General features: G+C 47.5%; 1 protein-coding gene across 28 annotated transcripts in view; it reads left to right on the forward strand.

Moving 5' to 3' along the window:
- Positions 1 to 20,479, forward strand: part of LOC144769402 (protocadherin gamma-C3-like) — a 917,178-nt gene that overhangs the window by 805,799 nt on the left and 90,900 nt on the right. The window contains exon 1 of one of the 28 annotated variants that reach the window (XM_078653481.1): positions 11,009 to 13,465. The exons of the other annotated variants lie outside the window; for them this stretch is intronic. Coding sequence (XP_078509607.1) covers positions 11,045 to 13,465 — 2,421 coding nt within the window. The 5' untranslated portion in view covers positions 11,009 to 11,044. Of the gene's footprint in view, positions 1 to 11,008; positions 13,466 to 20,479 lie in introns of those variants that run through there. 28 annotated transcript variants of the gene reach the window in all.

A 20,479-nucleotide genomic window follows, 5' to 3' on the forward strand; every position in this document is an offset into this window, starting at 1 on the left:
CCAAATTATTACAGAAATTCTTTGAATGCCTTCCTCTGGCAGCAAGGAACACTGCAGTTCTTGCACTGTAATAGCTTATGTTTTGGCATTTTTAAGCATCTATTACATCAACTTCAAGTGGTCAAAAATTCTGCAGCCAGACTAGTTTTGAAACTCCCACGCAATAGCTCAGTTTCTCAGGGATTAAAGAAACTGAATTGGCTTCAAGTCCACAAACGGATTCTTTTTGAGACTGACTTTGGTCTTCAGAGCCTTCAACCGTTCCGGCCTTTTCTATCTTTGTGAGTGTTATAAACATTTCAAGCCTTGAAAAACCTTGAGATCTTCTAACCTTAATTTGCTAGTCATACCTGTTTTCAAATGCAAAACAAATGGTGGCAAATCTCTTGCTGTACTGGGGTCCAAAATCTGGAATCAGCTTCCGGTCCCACTCAGATTTACCAACACTGAAACAGAATTCAGCAAACTTCTCAAAACCTGGCTTTTCTCTCCCGTCAACGATTCCTGCAGGCATCTGACCGACTGATTTTAAGGTTTCACTTTACTTCCTTCGGGTTGTAATACTACAGTCTTCTGTTAGCTTATGCTGTACTATTTTTGTTGCTGAGCTAGCGCTATGATGCTCAGTCTTGACTGATAGTGCTCTTTATAAATACCTCCTATCATATCTTAAGTTATGTAGGCCAATCTTTCATAATGAAATCAATTGTTTAAATGTGATTTCTTGCTATTTTCATAAGTGTTTGTTTATTCAGCCATTCATCTGAATTTCTGAAGCTATATAACTGGCATCCTTGGTAGAAGTCCAACATGCCCCAATGCATTTTGGGGATTTTTTCTGATCTTAGATCTGAACTTTGCGCCTTCAGGACTTATGATCCTGCAGTCTCAAAGCCCCAGGTATTTTCATTGATTTATATATTACTATTGACTTTGGGGGATGAAACTGTACCCACATTTTGAGATATTTGCACCTTTTGAACCCCTTAGAAAATGTATTTCCCGAAATACATAGGGGCATGATGGATATAAACCAAGGGAGCCATTCCCGTAAGTTCTTAAAAATGAATGGATAGTTGAATAAACAACACACACTAATATGAATACCAAGAAAATAGATTTTAACTTTTTAATTTCAAGATAAAAGGTTGGCTTAGATAGACTAAGAATGGTACAGTTATATAACTAACCAGGGTGTTTTGGTCCGTTATTTCTATGGACAATTGCAGTCCACGGCTAAAAGGGCCTTCTACTACCAACACGCTAAGTTGGAATGAATATTTGGACTAGGCATCCTTCATAACCACAGGTTGTGAATATTTCCGAGTGTACCCTGAGTGCCTTAACGTATCTTAGTAGGTCAGTGAGTGCGTGGAAGAATCTGTAGCCTGCGGATCACATGTTCAAATCTGTGCATGGTTTATTTATTTATTTATTTATTTGGATAAGCACCACGGAAATAGGTAATTGTGAGATTCCATGACAGGTAGACACCTCTTAGCTTCAGGGCATAACCAGTCCTCTGCATCGTTCTGAAGTCAGCAAAATTAGTAACCATTAAGGTAGATAATAAAACAATTGTGATATTTATGGCAGACCATTTGCTTGAATGAAAATTCTTGTGGTCGATAATTTTAGAATGTGAAGCGTTTTAGAGGTCTCTAACTTTTTTTTTTTTTTTAAATCTTGTAGGGCAGGGACAAAGTCAGCCCCATTGCACTTGAATGAATAATAAGCATAATAATATTGCAGTTGGCATTGTCCAGGAACGAAGTGATGGGAAACAGTCAGTCACTTGTCTAGTGTCTTTCAATAATCCTTTTATCCTTCTGAAACGCTTAAGATGACTACCGCCTTCAAGGTGTGTAACACAGCATCAGGAAAACAACATTTTAGTGCAGTACACAGAGATTACCCCATTAAAGGAGTCCACAGTCGAAAACACGGAGTAAATGTTGCTTTGTTATTGTGAAAATGCAACAGGATATTAAGCATTTAGCCCTGTATGTGACACTTTATATTTGGTGAGTACAGGAAGGCAGAATCTGTTCCAATTTAGCCACATTTATGTTTACACAGATGATTTTTGAAGGCTACTAGTTTTACCAGTGTGTCTCCCGGAGTTGGAAAGAAGTTTGGCTGGGTTGCATACAAGTCAACATTTTAGATCAGGAAAGTGGGTGATTTTGAAAAAAATAAAAACGTTGGGAATGTCTTTTTCCCCATCGACTTCTGCTGAAACCAATGCAATGCGAGAGACAGCTAAAATTGTCATTTTTTTGTTTCAAAAGTCAGGAGTCTCCTGCCTAAATTGCGTCTGTTGGCATGTATGGGGTTTTAAGGATTATAATTCTTAGAAGATTCAGGAAATTCAGTCTCTGTCTTTACTAGTTGAAACTAGGCCGACTACTGATGCAAATGAGAATCTCAGAAGATGAGTATTGTCAAACCTAAATATCATGACCATGATAGATCTAGAAAAAACGAACTTTTATGATGCATCTCTGACACATGGTGCCAGATGTTAATGAAATGTTTGTAGCCGTTGGAGGTCTGTTAGCGCTTCTGTGGCTCACCTATGCCTTGAGGTCCAGGGGACACCCCAGAAGGATCTGCAGAGGGCTGTTTCCAGGATAGAGATGCCAATGGTGTGATACATTTAGAAATGTCACCTAACTTGTGATTCCTCTTCAAATAGTTCAAAAACAATTCATTATTATTAACTCCTGACAATTTGGACAGCATGACTTTATGTATATTAGAATGGAAGGCAATGAATACAACAAATCTGGGTAGGCCTCAGTCGAACACATATTTGAGAAGTCTAAATATTGCAAGTCTTAAGGGTGATGCCTCTCACTTCCCTCAGTGCTGTCACAATGTCTTCACAGAAGCAAACAATGACCAGGTTATTTGTCCAGAGTTGATTTTGAGGTTGATTTGCTATTGGAAGAGGGTAATAATTTCTGTTTTCATTAGGTTAAGTAAGAGGTGGAAAATAACATCCAAGATGTTATGCTGAAAAGGCTGGATTTTCGGTTGTGAATGTCAACCACGAACACCACTTGATGTAAAGAGTTGGCTGTTCGTATTCTGATAGATGGGGGCCTATTTGGTTGATAAGCAGGAAAGGGATCCATGCGGTGGTTGAAAATCCTAGAGAGAGGGGGGGTAGCCACGTTATACACATGTATTAGCGGATGAGAAGATTTGTTTTGGAGGAATTGGTGGTGGTTTGGAATTGAAGAGACATCTGTCCAGGTCTTTCCCTTACAGAACATGTGTATTTGTAAACGCTGAATAACAGATGTTTATCGTTACCCAACTAAATGGTACTATTATATCAACCTCAGAAGGATGAAAGGCTGAGAGGGCCCAACTTTGTCAGATTAATAGGACTGGGGCAGGTTGTTAATGAATCCATGGTTGGATTTGAATGGTAAATGTTGTTCTTATGTTAGTGTTTATTGGAAGGTGCAGAGGCCTTGCTGACCGACCTTGCTGGCCGTCTCATGCCAGCATCCTTTCCATCTCCACTGTAAAGCCCTGCTCTAAGGTTCTGTATCCACGCTCACCCATCATGCCCCTCTGCCGCTCTGTTATTCATCACGCCCATGCTTTGTAACTAGATTCATGCTATATAAGCCACATAGTTTGGTCACCTGCATGGAGAAGACGTGAATTAGCTTTGCAGGGTTTCAGTTGTATTTTTTTTCCAAGTAAGAAATGAATCTACTTTGATGTAAGAGGAAAAGTGACTTGAGAGAAAGAGCTACAGCCTTCTCGAACCGAGGCAAGTATTGCCAGGGGAGGGGGTTTTCATAAGTGGCGGCTCTGAAGGTTGATTGCCTTGTCGAGGGGTGGAAAAGCACCCCAGTTATGGCTATGGTGAGGTGGGGTGCAGGACTTTAAGTGGGCTGGGTCTCACTGGGTCTGAGCACCAGCAGTTTTATAAAGGTGGCCTCGAAACGGGTCTCTATTGGGCTCTGTTTTGTGCCTTGGCACAAGGAGTCCGTTTTTTTCCGGACTGCAATGACAGGCACATCATGTGCGCGTGCTCACACTGTCACTTCTCACTGTGGAGAAGTTTCGGCATGACGTCATGCCAGGTGAGCGTTGTAGGGGAAGGGACATCCTTTAAAGCACAGCTTTCCAAACTTTTCATGTTGGTGACACACCTTTTTGTGAAAAAAATTTTCAAGGACACGGTAACGCGAGGAAGCGGAGCGAGTGAGCCCGAACCACCTATGGTGGGTTCGGGGCCCACCCACAACCCCACACACACCACCCCACAGACGCACCACCCCACAGACGCACCACCCCACAGACGCACCACCCCACAGACGCACCACCCCACAGACGCACCACCCCACAGACGCACACCCACCCCACACTCACACACAACCCCCCCACACAAACCCCCTCACACACCCCACACACACCACACCCTAGCAATCTGATTACTATATTCCCTATGGTCGTTATGCTCCAGGTGAAATATATTCCCCTTTTAGGGCTGCCAGAGTCTACCAATATGTGGAAACGTGTTGAAAAGATCCTACTGGACTTATTTGGAAGGAATTTCTCCGTTATTTTCATTACTGAAAAAGTCCACATAATGTTGGCACAAATTCCTGTGCCAAGGTAAAGCAACAACCAATACTTGCGGACTGCGCCTGAATTAAAGAGATAAAGATGTCACCGTGCATATGACCAGAGAAAATGGAGCACTGACGCCTCGAGATCTGAACATCTCCATGTAACCAGATTTTACATTGGTAATCCAGGAGGCTAAGAAAATATTCGCACCTGTCAAAAAGAAACTACAATAGCAGGTAAAATATGCTAAGCCTAGCGTCGCTGCAGTGGAGAAAGCTTTTTGCTGCTCTTTTTTGGCACTGTTCGATCTTGATTCAGCTGACCACATGTTGATGAATGAGTGATAAGATTAGACAGACCCATCTCTGAAATGATGTAATTGTTACATTTTGGTCGATTTGACAAAAGGCTCGGGCGATGAAAAGGTACCACACAACTTGAAGACATATGTCCTACCAGGGGATTTGTTTAAAATGAGAGAGCTAAGCAAAAAAAATGCCTGCATATCACCTTCACCTTGAACAAGAGAAAACAAATACAATTAACTTAGTTTAATGTTGCTGCATGCTCGATTTTCAAGGGTAAGAGCTATTCAGCGTCTGAGACTTTCGGAAAAGTACAATTGGAGTTTTTTTTTTACAATAGTTGGGGCTTAATTACGACTGCTTGTGGTGCTAAAAATACACCAGGCACACCGGATTACCCCCACCCCCACGTTAAAGGCACGCTTGTTGGAAACTCACTGCAGTCACCACTGATTAACTAAATGGTCTGGTGATTCTCCTATATTGCTGTGCATTTAAAATACATTTGAAAGGCGAAAAGTAGTGTCCTTTCATATTCTACGCCAAAAAATGTGGCTGATTGAAGGTGGGAAGGCAAAACAGATCATTGTTCGAGTGGACAAGCATTACATCACCTACAACACTCTGCCAAAGAAACTCCAGAGAGCAGAGCAATCTTCGTTCTATTCAGCTTCAGACATGTCCACCTGTGGATATTCCTGCATCCGAAAGGGCTTCAAGACCCCCCCCCCACCCCCCCATCGTATGTGACATCCCGGGCCCGCTTACAGCCGCACTCGAGCACTTCACAGATCGTTAAAGACCTGTGCACGTTAATAGGGCTTTGTTATTGTTTCACCCCTTCTAGGAGCCCCTGCAGTCCGGCTCTGCTGATTGCCGGCAGACGTCAGAATGCATCTGGCGACACACCTACATATGGGGCGCGACACAGTAATGTGTCGCGCCACACAGTTTGGAAAGCTGTGCTTTAAAGAGTAATTTTCTCTCTGGATTTCCCTTCTCTTTTTGAAACTCAGGAGCAGCAACATTATTGCGGTGTCACCAGGGCTTTATGTGAAAGCTTTTTCAATATTATATACATGGCATAGTTGCTGCTTATTTATCTTATGCAACTAACAACCATTGACAAAGCCAATAGTCTTGACTTGTTGCAGGTATGAAGTTACGTGTTGTAGCATATATCTGGATGCAATTACAGAAACAGCAAAATGCATGTCTGGCAGCACGCTATGCTAAGCACAGATTTTTAGCTTCCATGTTTTTAAGCCACACCCTTAATTACTTTGGCCACGCCTCTTTGAGAGACCCCTACCTCCCCCTTGCCCCCCATTTTCTCATCCCACTTAAAGCCTTGGTGGGGTGTTAATTACTATGGTACTTTTTAAATGTAGGTTATAGTTTACCATCATCTTGCTGGATTTGCCAATTAAAAATCTGGTGGTGGCTGTAGATGTTTCCAGTGTAAATCAAGTGGGGAGGAAAAAAGAATGATCAAATGGCATGCTGTAGTCAGTGTGCACCATTCAAGACACTGCTATAAAGTACATTATTAGCTTCTGGGTAACGTAGAAGTACAACTTCCTAAGTAATTTCATTTTTATATTGTATATATGTTAATCTGTTTTCAGGTCTAGTTTGGCAGAGTACCATAGTGCCCTTGGTTGACCAAAGTGGCACAGCCGATCATGAATTAAAGTCTGTGCCTATATTTTCATACCAATGTCATCTTATACTTTTTTTTTAAAGTAATGGCATATTCAATTAAACCTTTACAAAATGAAATATTTGCACTGGCCATTCATACTCGCTTGTGTCATGTTAGTGCTTTACACTATATAAGTGCCTCTTCAGTGGTTTACTCCCACTTTGAAATGGACACCGCTCTAGAGCGTTTCACGTGAGTGTGTGTATTTTTTTATAACATCGAAATTGTATTGGTTTTAGAAAAGATTACACACAATGAATTCCAAGATACGTAATAGGTAGGCATATTTTACCCTTAACAAAGAACTTGCAATTTTCTGCAGCTAAGCTAGTGTACCAGTTGTTATAAACAGGGACTGAGACAGATGTTCTCCACCCAAAGCTTGGGCTGACATGCTGCCTTTATTTAGTGCCTATGGTCTTGCACTAGTGGCCACCGAAGAACAGTTTACTATTTGTTTCTCAGTGGCTAAACATTGACTCTTCCTGGGTAAAGAGATGCACAAACTGCACATCAAGTAGTGGTAGTCAGAGTGGCATGTGCTGCCCTTGAGTTGACCTGTGTTGACTCTGGCTCTGTGTTTAGTACCCTGCTCACACGTGAGCTAAGCAGCAGAAGAAACAGAGCGTAAATAGGGCTCTTAGATTTAAACACTCGCTGCTGAGATGTGCATTGACCTGAAGATCAAAATGTCATCTCCCGAAAGGCCATCTGAACATTCCATCCTCCTGAGGTTGCTGATTTGAGGACCATTAAAGTTCTAGAATGCCCAGTGCTTTAAATGGACCGGTACTGCCTCGTGCTGAGTACTAGCACTGTTTTATTTGAGAGGGAGATTACCGGCACTTCTCAAAAGAGACGTAATACAGAGTACCTGCACTTATATTTTTCCATTTCAAGCACTGGTAACACCCATCATTTACTGTGTCTACAAATGGAAAATGTGAGGCAGGATATTAGCCAGGCGATGTTGTGTGAGTTGAAGAGGGTGTGATTACTTCCAGTTTTACAAAAGTGCTAATTTAGTGTGCGTTTCATGACTGAATTGAAGGAAAAACAAGCATTGTTTTAAGTGCATCTTTCTAGAAATGCACTTTACAGACTGCCAGATTCTTACATGCTCTAAATAGAATGTGTTCAATAGTATTTCTCTGTCTTCCAGGAACCTTCCTGTTATAAACCAAGTCTGCATTTCCAGGTGGTTGTCAGGCAAACGGATGTGCGCTTTTAAAACCTATTCTGAGAAGCCTTCGCTGGTTGCCCATGGCAGCAGTAATTCCATTTTAAGCTCTAATCTCAGTGAATAAAGGACGACAGGAGATAAGTCTTTGTGTGAAAGAACAATGCTCTCCCTACTTGATGTGTGACAACCTAAACCTTGCCACCCAAATACCCTACGTCTTGTGTAGTTTTACGAGGAGCTGCGTGCATGGGTTGTGTTTGTAGACCAGGAATGTCTTTCCTCTTGCAGCCGAAGCTAGAGAAAATGGCATTGATTTTTCACGTTATTGAAAGTGTGAACTTACAGTGATGAACTGTAGACTACTTCATGAAATCTTCAGCATGTGCATAAAGACAATTACAAATCTCTGTAGGTTCTGTGCAAAGATACTTCGTTGTTCTAATACACATAATACTGTTTCTATGATAATTTAACATCTCTTATAAAACAAAAAGCAGTTTCATACTTAAACTTCTTACTGCTGTCACCAAATAGATCACAGAGAGCTTTATTGGAAGTTGTTAACCCATTTTGCCACCAAGAAGTGGGTATGCCATTTTTCGAGATGGTGCCTATATTTGAACATACCGGAGATTATATTCAAAGTCTTCTATGACCTGTGGCCCACAGAAATGGGTGAGTGGCTTATATCTGGTTAGAACAGGTTTGTTTTTCCAGCGGCCTAATTGTGTGAATAGGTTCTTGAGTTTTGGAATAAACTTTTCCTCAAAAGAGGGTTTGGTCCTTGCTTAAATGCGAGCTACCATAAACTCGAAGTTTTAATATGGACCTGCATTTATATCCTCTCCGCAGTGTTGACTAACAACATATTGTCAAACGGAGTTAAGAGTAGTAAATCAATACTTCCTTGTATATGCTTACTGCTTATATGTTGGAAGTGGACATGGGCATGTTGATATGCTTGACCTTGTTGCTGGGACATGCAACCATTTAACTTGAATATCTCTGAATGTTGCTTACGATGACCCTGGCGCCCTCCCTTTCCCTTTTATAAACACACACCCATTGGAACCCATTCCCCACATTCACAACCCCCACACACACCAAAAATGCAAGCATGTGCCCATCAGACCTTGCGTCTAGAGGAGCAGGTCGAACTGATGAGGTCATGGAGTTGTAGCGTCCGAGTCTCTCAAACCATTTGCACAAAAAGGGTCTTTTACCGCATGAAAATCCCTATACGGGTATTTTCACAAGATAAAATCTCATTGTAGATATGAAAATGCACACCTGCTTGATGAACTTTTCCGCAAGAGTAGGTCTGGGTTAGAGGAGGAAGATATACTCTTATGAGCGTTGTATTTGATCAGCTTAAATAAAAAAGGGTAGAAGTGCACTCGAGTTTGCAACTTACTGGTATTTACAAAGATCTTCATGGCGTTGCTATCCTGGATGCATATGCGATAATATTCCTTCAATTAGCACTCAAAAGAATGTTTATAAGGTGGGAAATGGTGGGTCCCTATATTTCATAATGAGGTGGCCATAGAGAAAAACGTGGTCCTGCTAGGGGAAAAAAATTGCTTTTAAAGTGCAAAGCGCACCATAAGTAAGAAAGTTCCTGGTTGTGTGTTTATGTTGTGCCATCTTGTTTGCAATTTTCCAGAACATTTGCCTATTGTGGCATTCGTAGGTAGTGTCAGATCTAAGGCACTACCATGATGGCAACACAAGGGCTCCTCTGCAGAGTTCTAGGCCACTGTGGGGAAAAGGGCGACCCTAAAAGGCCTTTTCCCTGACTGTCCTTGTCTGTTAAATTTTAAAGAGGGAGTCCATAATCTCCATATGTTGCTGCCTAAGTGGTTGAGGTGGCTGAGATCTCTCGGACGTGTCCCGTCAATCCCTTGTTCTAAAGGGGGATGGCGCATGAAATCGGTTGGAGTTCTTTAAGGGTCACTGAACCAGTGCTTCTGAACTTATGCAAAGTCAGACCACAAGCCTCTGAGCTCTATGGCATGCAGAAGGCCTCTGGACTCCAACAATCCACTGGGGTCTGTCAGTAGCCATTCACAGAGGTAGAATGCTTTTCCTCCCTCCCCTCCCCTGTGGAGATTGGCAGGTCGTGGTGAGAGTGTTGTGACTATCTTGAGGCAGCAAGGCCTAACCGCCAGCCAGGATCATTAATGCCGCTAACCATAGGGCATATTGGCGAGCTGTGATCAATAGCCCCTGCGATGACCCATATATTCATATAGGAGATGTAGGTCAGTCTGTACCAGGCATTACAACTGTGCCTGTGACCACAGGAGATGAGTGATATTTAAAGCAAGTTGAACTATCCAGTCATATAAGATCATATTAGTCCGCCTGACCGCGTGTAGACGTATTTGTTGAGTCGTTTAAAGAAGTGTATGAAAGTTGCTTCAGGCACCCATTAATGCAGCTGATCAGCAATTAAAGCAAATATGTTGTGACATGTGCACACTGCAATATTAGACTCCTGACTCGCAGGGCGCCCCTCCTTAAAGCGCCTCCCCCGCCTGGCTGCACATGTTTGCAGTGTTAAACGTATTTACAAACATGAGGCTTGAGTCGGCGCCAGCTGCTTCTCTCTCGGGGCTGCATAAACTGGGCCAGAAGATTGAAAACAGAAAGGTTATTGCTCGTCAAAAGAAGCAGTGTGTGGTGCGGCCTTGTATGCATTTTAACTCTAACATGACTGCAGATGAAAGCATTGCAGCCGAGTTACACGTTCTTCTGGTGCGCTGCCATGGTGTGCATCCGTGACACGCATGCGCGGCTCCAGCAGCTGAATCTGCAAATCTTGACAGTGTAGGTGGACTGAGTTGGTAAAGTTTGGCAGGTGTTTCGAGCGCGGACAATCGCGAGCCTTCATTGGCAGAGAGGTGCCAGGCTGTCCTCCAATCCAAGGCCTGGCTGTGATCACATCTGCTGGTGTGCTGTGTACGGCCCTGCCTTGCCTCTCCCACCTGGCAGCCCCTTGGACAGCGGGGAGGCGCCTCTGATCCCCGGGCCGCCTGGACCGGTTTCGCAGCTCCGGGACTGACACCCCAGCTCTTTGGCTACGAAGGAAAATAACGCGTTTAGGGACCACTAAGCGTCCTTGGAGATGGCAAGTAACCGGCTTCTGCTGCCCCGCTGGACTGCCTTCCGGTACTAGCAGGCGCGTATATGAATGTTAAAACCTATGACGAGCAAATATACTAAAGATTCCCTCCACATATTCTGGAAATGGGGCTCGGAGTCGCCGGGCGGGCCTGGCGATGGCAGCTCCTGTGCCTCGTCTCCCTCTGGGGCGGGGTCTGTGCTCAGCTCCGGTACTCGGTGCTGGAGGAGGCAGAGCCGGGGACAGTCGTGGGGAGCGTGGCCCGGGACCTGGGCTTGGCCCTGGGGGACATTTCAGGGCGCAGGCTGAGGCTGGTGTTCCTGGCAGGCAGGCGGCACTTTGCCCTGGACCCTGGGAACGGCTCCTTGCTGGTGAGTGGGCCCATAGACCGGGAGCGCCTGTGCGGCTCCGCGGGGCGCTGCCTGCTGTCCGTGGAGGTGATGGTGGACGGCCCCCTGGAGCTCCTCCGCCTGGAGGTGCTGGATAGGAATGACCACGCACCCCGCTTCCCCAGCGCACGTCACGTTGTGAGGGTCACTGAGTTGGTGACGATGCCAGGTGCGCGGTTCCCTCTCGAGGGCGCCCAGGACCCGGATGTGGGCAACAACAGCATCCAGGAGTACAGACTGGACCCAAGCCCGGGCTTCTCCCTGAGCACGAGGCGCCGCAAGGACGGGGCCCTGCTGCCGGAGCTGGTCCTAGATGCAATCCTAGACCGAGAAGAGCGAGCGGAGCATCACCTGACCCTAACGGCCCTGGACGGGGGCGACCCACCCAAGTCCGGGAGTACCAACCTCACCGTCCTGGTGCTGGACGTCAATGACAACGCCCCCGCCTTCGAGCATGCCGTGTACAGGGCCCGCCTGCCTGAAAACAGCCCCGTGGACGCGCTGCTCGTCACACTCCGCGCCACAGACCGAGATGGGGGTCCGGACGGGGAGATCGAGTACACGTTCGACGAGCACACCCCGGGGGCGGTGGACGGCCTGTTCTACCTCCACCCGCACACCGGGGAGATTCGAGTCCGAGGTCCGCTGGATTTCGAAGAGGCCAGCTTCTATGAAATATCCGTGAGGGCCAGGGACCACGGGGTGCCTGAGCTGGAGGGGCGCTGCGCTGTCCACGTGACCATAGAAGACGTCAATGACAACGCGCCTGTCCTTCTGGTGAAGTCACTGGCACCCTCGGTGCCGGAGAACACCCCGGTGGGCACTGCTGTGGGACTCTTCCGGGTCACAGACCAGGACTCGGGTCGCAATGGAGAGATTCGCTTAGCAATCACCCCAAACCTGCCATTCCAGATCAGAGCGTTTGAAAACCACCACTCTCTCGTCACTTCCGGGGTCTTGGACAGGGAAGTAGTTTCTCAGTATTCCATTGAACTGACTGCCAGTGATCTGGGGACCCCACCATTGCAAACTCGATCAACAATCACCCTAAATATTTCGGATGTTAATGACAATCCCCCTCTTTTCTCGCAGCTGAACTATGAGGCCTTCATAAAAGAAAACAATGAGCCTCACACACTGCTGTGCTCTCTTTCCGCTTCTGATCTGGATGAAGGTGACAATTCACATCCATCTTATTCTGTTATAGAAAGTCACCCTCCAGGCCCCTTTACCTCTTCATATATTTACATAAATCCACAAAGTGGTGACATTTATGCACGGCAGTCCTTTGACTATGAAATCGTCCAGGTTTTGCACATTTCTGTGATGGTGGAAGATGCTGGTTCCCCAAAGCTCAAGAGCAATACCTCTGTTCGCATCTTTGTTCTAGACCAGAATGACAATCCTCCCTCCATTTTATATCCAGTAACTTCCAAAGAGCGAATTGCAGACCAGAAAGTCCCTCGATCTGTACCTGGCGGATACCTGGTCAGTAAAGTGACAGCAGTGGATCCAGACTCTGGATACAATGCTTGGCTCTCCTACTCGATTCTCCAATCTACGAATAGCTCTTTGTTTCGGATAGCTCCCTACACAGGAGAGATTCGAACTATTCGTCAATTTACTGACAGCGATGCCTCTGAGCAGAGTGTTGTCATCCTAATCAAGGACACTGGCCAGCCACCTCTGTCGACCACTGTTACAGTGGTTTTATCATTAGGGGATGTCGTCCACGAGAAGGTTCCCCCAACTCACGCTTTATTCCCACACGTAGATCACAAACCCAAAATGACCCAATATCTAATCATCTCTCTTGTGGTGATCAGCCTGATTGCCTTTGTTACTTTCATGGTGCTGTGTGCCAAGTGGTTTAGAAAAGGATCCAACCTCACATTTCTGTGCTGCCCAAAAAGGAAGCAACCTGGGTTATATTCCAGCCATCCGCAATTATCTCTTCACCTTCATAAAGATGGCATGGAGGTCAGCTTGGGTCCCACAGAAACTCCAAAGCAGAACCACAGGGCGCGTGCTTCTCCAGGCCCAGAGGCCAAGGACTTCGATGTTTTGAGACCACTGAACTTCCCAGAGCTGAAGGACATGGTGAATGCATCAGATACACTGCTATTTAGCACTGCTAGACCGAGGGATCTTCAACAGGTGAGACAGTGCTTGCCTGGCCATGAATAATGCTTAAAAACATGTCCGCTGCGATCACATGTGGTTTACACTATAAGAGATGCTCTGAGGGAATGATGAGAAATACTGGCACCAGGTTAACTATTATTATTATTATATGGTCATTGGGAATCGCATGTGCATTGCTCTCTTGTGTCAAATAGGAAAGTATATGTTCAGCCAAAATTTTAGCATATTGAGAAGCCATGCACATATTTGATTTCATGTAGAGCTGTAAAGTGAAATATGTGGGTATATGGTCAACTAATGTAATTGGAAAACTATCAGCATTTGTAAAAAATCGAGGTTAAAATTACATGAAGGTAAGATGCACGTGCGAGTTAGAGGTACATAGATAACCAAGGAAGGGCAAATTGCATTCTAACTGTATTGTAGATTGTGTGGTTTTTCCAGCTCATAAAAATTAAAAGCATGTTTGTTTAACCAGTATTTTGACGGCAATTGAAATGCAAGCATCTTTTAAACATATGAAGCACAGTGGTAGCAAAGAAATGCTGACCATAGCATTGCACCTTTAAAAATGCCAGCTTCCAGTGCTCGAGAAATCCCTTTCCCAACGCGTCTGCGTGCGCTGTGTGTTTGAAGTGCTGCTGGAGGCGGGAGGGAAATGAAGGTTTCACTTCCGTGTGCTGTATGACAGGCTCTGCTCTCCGTGTGTTAGAACCCAGCAAGTCGGGCTCTGCTCTACTTGTGTTCGTAGACCTAGCACAACCACACGCGATTGGTTAAAAGAGAGCGCTCCAGAAGCCAATGAGTAGCTATCGGCGATCAGCAAAATATTTCCCTCCTCCTCTCCCCCCGTCTGTTGCCAGCCAGAGACACCTCGGCATCTGCCTGCGAGAAAAACCCCACACTGCTCACCGTACACCGTCTGATTGTATTTCCCTTTCCCCCTCTCGGCCGCGCAGCCCGGCTCGGCTCTCACTGGAGCGGTTTCCATCTTTGCCGTCTGCGGATGCAGGGGGCGGCGGGATGCTGCCGGAGCCGGGGACCCGGGCTGCTGTGATGGCTGCAGCGCTACGGCTGCTCCCCTTCTGCATGCTCTACGGCTTCTGCGAGGCGCAGATTCATTACTCCATCCCCGAGGAGCTGAAGCGCGGCGCCTTCGTGGGCAACATTGCCAAGGACCTGGGCACAGACGTGGCCAAGCTGACGGCCGCCCACCTACAGGTGCTGTCGGACTCCGACTCGCAGTACTTCTCGGTGAATGTGAACACAGGCGTGATCACAGTCAACGACAGGATTGACCGGGAGCAGCTCTGCGGCCAGAGCTCCCAGTGCCTGCTCAACCTCAAGCTGGCCATCGAGAACCCGGTGGAGGTGTACAGCATCGAGGTGGAGATCCTGGATGTCAACGACAACCCGCCCCGCTTCCAGAGCAGCGAGTTTACCCTGAATGTCAACGAACTAGCGTCCCCTGGCGTCCGCTTTCAGGTGCAGAACGCCCAGGATCCGGATACCGGCTCCAACTCCCTGCAGACCTATCACCTGAGCACCAATGAGAACTTCTCCCTCAAGGTGAAGACGCGTGCGGACGGCAACAAGTTCCCAGAGCTGGTGCTGGAGCGGGCCCTGGACAGGGAGCAGAGGGCCGTCCACCATCTTGTGCTCACGGCGGAAGATGGCGGCTTTGCTCGCAGGTCCAGCACGCTGAACATCACCGTCAATGTCCTGGATTTCAACGACAACCACCCGGTGTTTGACAAGCCGTCCTACACCGCCCGCCTGGTGGAGAACGCCTCCAAGGGGGTCCTGGTCATCACCCTGAACGCCACGGACTCCGACGAGGGCCCCAACGGGGAGGTGGAGTACTCCTTCGGGAGCCACAACTCGGACGACCTGCTCAGCATCTTCACCATCAACAGCCAGACGGGGGAGATCCGGGTGGCCCGGAATCTGGACTTTGAGGACGTGAGCCTGTACGAGATCGACATCGAGGCCAAGGACAGGGGCTCCCCGCCCATGGAGGAGCACTGCACCGTCCTGGTGGAGATAGTGGACGTGAACGACAACAGGCCCGAGATCACGCTGGCATCCTTCGCCATGTCCATAGCCGAGGACTCGCCTCCTGGAACGGTGGTGGCCGTGATCTACATCAAGGACAAGGACTCCGGCCAGAATGGCAAGGTGCACTGCTACCTCTCCAGCCACCTGCCCTTCATGCTGCGCAAGGACTCCGAGCACCAGTACTCGCTCATCACCAAGAACCAGCTGGACCGGGAGAGCATCCCCCAGTACAACTTCACCATCACCGCCACCGACCTGGGCAACCCTCCCCTGTCCGTGGAGAAGCAGCTCTCGGTGGTCGTGTCTGACGTCAACGACAACCCCCCGCAGTTCGTCCGGCCTTCCTATGAGGTGTTCCTGAAGGAGAACAACAAAGTGGGGGAGCTGCTGTGCACCGTGTCCGCCCTGGACCCGGACCTGGGCCAGAACGCGCTCCTTTCATATTCGATTTTGCGGGGCCCTGGCGACAACGCGGACACCACCGCCTTCCCGGTCTATATCAACTCCATGAACGGCCTGGTCTACGCCGAGCTCCCCTTTGACTACGAGAAGATCAGCTACTTCCGGTTCAAGGTGGAAGTGACGGATTCCGGCTCCCCGCCGCTCACCCGCAGGACCACTGTGCACGTGTTCATTCTCGACCTGAACGACAACGTGCCCATCATCCTGTCGCCCAGCGTGGGCAAGGATTCGGATATTCGCTGCAGAATCCCGCGCTCGACGGGAGCCAAGAAGCTGGTGACCAAGATCACGGCGGTGGACCCGGATGCGGGCCGCAACGCCTGGGTGTCCTACCACCTGCTGCAGGCCACGGATGCCAAGCTGTTCAGCGTCAGCCTGAGGACAGGGGAGATCAGGACGACCCGCGCCCTCCACGACCAGGACGCCCCCCTGCAGGAACTGGTCATCATGATTAAAGACTCGGGGGAGCCACCCCTCTCCACCTCGGTCACGGTCCTCGTGGCCGTGGAAGACACGGGCCTGGAGGTCTTCCAGGGCTTGTACGACGCCCCCCCTCAGAAAGAGAAGTTCCCTAGTTTAACTGTCTATCTAATCATTTCCTTAGCCATCATATCTGTGATCGCTTTTATCGGCTTGGTGAGCCTCGGGATAGGCTGCTCTGGAAACAAGAAAGCGGGTAATTGTGGTGGGTGTTGCTTGAAAAAGCAGAGGCGGCCCATTGGCCAGAGCACGCCTTTCATCGAGCACGTCCAGTTGCACCACAGCCTGGGGCACGCGGTGATAGGGGTGCAGGTGAGCTCGACCGGAAATGTCCCGTCGGCTCCCTGTAGGTCGTGCATCTCACCAGTGTCCGACATCAGCGAGTTTATGTTCATGAAATCCTCCGCGGGCCCTGCCGGCTGCCCCCCTGCGGCCCCGCTGCCCGAGCCCAGCTGCTCCAGTGCCCCCACTGAAGCCAGCGCCTTGGGCATGGAAGCCAAGGGCATGCTCCCTGCTGCCCAGGCACAGTCAGGCTTTTAGGAGAGGCCCAGCCTTATTCACTCATCCGTGTCCGCTCATGATTGTCTGAACTAGGTGAGAGTAGCTGTGTGTTTCAGCAGTGAAACTTGAATGTCATGACGTCATCCAGCCCATTTGTCGCACATTGACAGCAACCATCACTCATGAGATTTTGCAAGAGGTTCATCAGTGTATATTCGTTCAAACAGTTTTATACTCCTGATTCGCGGTCTGCTGTAGCTTGGAGTGCATTACGGCGTATAGTTGGCATGACCAGCCACGTAGGGACGCGGCCAGAAACTGGTTTCAGTTTCTCCGTCAGACTGGCTACAGGCATGAGACGGATGTTCTCATCCAGAATGTATTGCAAGATGTGATATAAGACATCGTGCTGTGAGGATTGTATTAAAGTGAGGCCTATGTTGGTGCTCCTTTAGGGAATGATTCAAATGAATTTTAGTACCTTTTACTTCCTGGCAGAGACTGTAGCCTCCTGTTAGTCAACAACTACCGGGGTTAGTCGTAGACGGCAATGTGAGTTGAATTAAGTGTGAATTTGAGTGTAGTGTACTTTCTAAATATGCCTTATTGTAGTGTGTATTCGTCTAAGACGTTTATTGAATGTATATGGTCAGGTACTGACTTTAAATGTCCATGGTGTCATTGGAATATTACAGGGTATTGTTAGCGAGACAGATATTGAGCACGTGTCCTAAAGTTACAAATGGCTGAAGCAGACGGCCTTCGTAGGGGTCTCCTCATTGCCTGAGAGATAGTGGAGCGTCATCCAACCTGCTTGGTGCAATACGCAGAGCAGGGTCTATCTAGGCTCCTCCCCCTTGTAAAGTGATCAGTACTTCCCGTTTTAGCTGCAGAGGAGGCGGCCACGTGACAGATGAGCCCAGTGGCTGGTGTCAGCGCTGTGTGAGGGGCCTGTGTCAGCCATCTTGTCTTACAGGAAACACTTCGCTGGTGAGAATCCTCGCAGGAAGCCTATTGGTTGGTCTCCTGTCTTCTCGGAGGGGATGCAGATGAAAAGGGCTGCTTTCTTGCATCTCTGTTCAGCACCGCCAGCAGTTGACAAGGTCCATGCGCTGTGGGCCCTTCTGGGGCTGGACGCTTCCGCTGTCCTTGAGTATAGACTGAGGCTCAGCATCGAGGTCAGACTATAGTACAAAGACTCTAATCTGGAGGTCGGATGCCAGAATGTGAAGGAGAAGATGGGTAGAGACAGCCCGGTTCCTAGGAAACACCAGAGGTGTCATGCACACCACACATGGGACACTGTCCCGGTGTCAAAACCTACAAGTGGACCGAGGCACATACCAATGAGTGAGGTAGTCATAAACATGACCGCCTTCCCTCAAAACTGACTGTGAATGATCCCCAGGAGAGTAAGCGAATCCATTCCTCGCCGCAGGAAGCCTGGTTAGAATAGGACCCCCTGCTGTGCTGGTTCTTGGTGTCGGTATGCGTCTGGTAAACCAGTTCACTTAAAAGCTTTTCTAATATAAAACCACTTTATATACTGGGTGGTTAAACTGAAAACCACCGAGTTTGACGAGAGTCCACTTTTGATGAGATTGTATTCCGACGCTTCGAATGTCGAGCAGAGAGGGGTGCGCGGGGTGCTTGTATACCCACACCCCTCACGCTGCTGATGTACATGCCAGTGACGTATAGACTTGAACCAGTCCGTCTGTTATACAAGTTCTGCTAAAGACACTCGCCATGCGCCCGATGTAAACAAAAGCCGGGACTGTGCATTCCAAAGGTCCTCCCACCACTAAGCACCCCAAAAACTCTCTGGGACTTTTACACCTCAAAGGCAGAGATTCTGGTAGGAGTGAAGCAATCCACCTGAAAACGTGGCATTACTATGCTTAAATTACAAAAGATTTAAAACCAATGCCGACAACAGAGGAGGGTTTTGGCAGATGGCATTTTTCTCTATAGACCACCCGCGCGGTGGTAACCAACATGAGACCACCTCAAAGAAGGGCAGAGGAAGAGAACCTTCTGGAAATGTCTGCTATGAATGGAACCCAACCTATCTTTTCTATGCTGTCTTAAACGAGCACACCCTGAAGGATGGCCTTGCTGTGTACCGTCTCTGTGGTACACACAACAGTGTGTACTCACAGCAGGTGTGCTCCACTCGATCCCTCCAGCCGCCTCCTCTGCTGAGATGAACTCAGTATCCGCACAGTGATCCGCGGCAGATGAATGTTCGGTGCTGGTCGGCCATGTTCGTGTGGACAATCCTCTCTCTGCCGCTCAGCTCGAAAGTCCGCTTTTGTCACACTAGTGGAACAGAATGACAATCCTTCTGTGTTTTGTATTCGGGGCCTCCCACCATGCACCGCGCCTTTGGGTTTCTTGATCACCAAGGTGACCAGGCGGTGGACTTGGGCCATCTACATTTCGAATCTCTCCTCGTTTCCTTCGCACCAGTGTTCGGAAAAACATCTGTTCAGGCGAGGAAGAATTGAAGCCATCGACTGCCACCTGCAGGAGAGGCCAGGGATAGCGGGGAATCCGCTCTGACTGTCCAGTCCTCATTTTTATATCCGAAAGGACAGGCTGAGCGTTTGCTCCTCGGCACACTCGCACTTTTGTGTTTTATCATCTAAACGCACAAGATGGGAAACAAGCCACAACATCCGGGTGTGTTGCTCTCCAAATCAAGCCACCTGCCAAGACTTTAACGAATAGCCCATACCAAACCTTTCCTGCCAAGAACTGATAAAGCCAAAATAACGCCAAAACGAATTATTTCGGATATCTTCAGATTCACAAGAAAACAAATTGTACCTATTAAGACCCCTGGGTGTGTCTCCGCTCAATTATCCCATGATACATTCCGGTCCTGCTTCGGAGGATTTCGGGAACGTAAGCAGGTGAGCAGTGCACATACCTATCATTGTCGTGTTTCTAACTTTGTACACCGCAGTTAAGCATGCCCTTGTTAGACGTGAGTGGAAGTCGTGTGTAGGGCGTCTGTAATAATTGCAGAGGAATGGAAACTCGAGGGGAAATAGCCATTAACTTTTTCTAGTGTAGAGTGGGTTAATGGCGACCCCTAGCGTTCGACCTCTGTAATTCACAGCAACATAAAGCAAAGTTACATGTTCAAAAGTCTCAGACGTAACTATACATTTTAATTTTCATTATTGATGGCGTGCCAAAACATTTTTACTAATTCCAATAGTTAAGTTGTTAAAATTTCAGATTTTTTTTCTTTAACCGAAGCAGACTTATCCAACTTTGTAGCTGGGTTGTGCAAAAGCGTGGTATCTAATTCCAGGAGCCATTCAACCAAATTAATTATTAACTTTTTAGTATGGCATACCTGGTATTACTAGGATTAGGTTGATACTATTGAAAATTGCCATTTGTATGAGTTCATTTAGTGTAATGTGTGCATATGAGGATGTGCAGCCGGCATGCTAATTTTCTAATTTACCTCTTTAATTTACTCCAGTATGAGCTCTCTTGTACATCAAC

This window comes from Lissotriton helveticus, chromosome 7 (genome assembly GCF_964261635.1).
Source record: "Lissotriton helveticus chromosome 7, aLisHel1.1, whole genome shotgun sequence".
NCBI classification, from domain to species: Eukaryota; Metazoa; Chordata; class Amphibia; order Caudata; family Salamandridae; genus Lissotriton; species Lissotriton helveticus.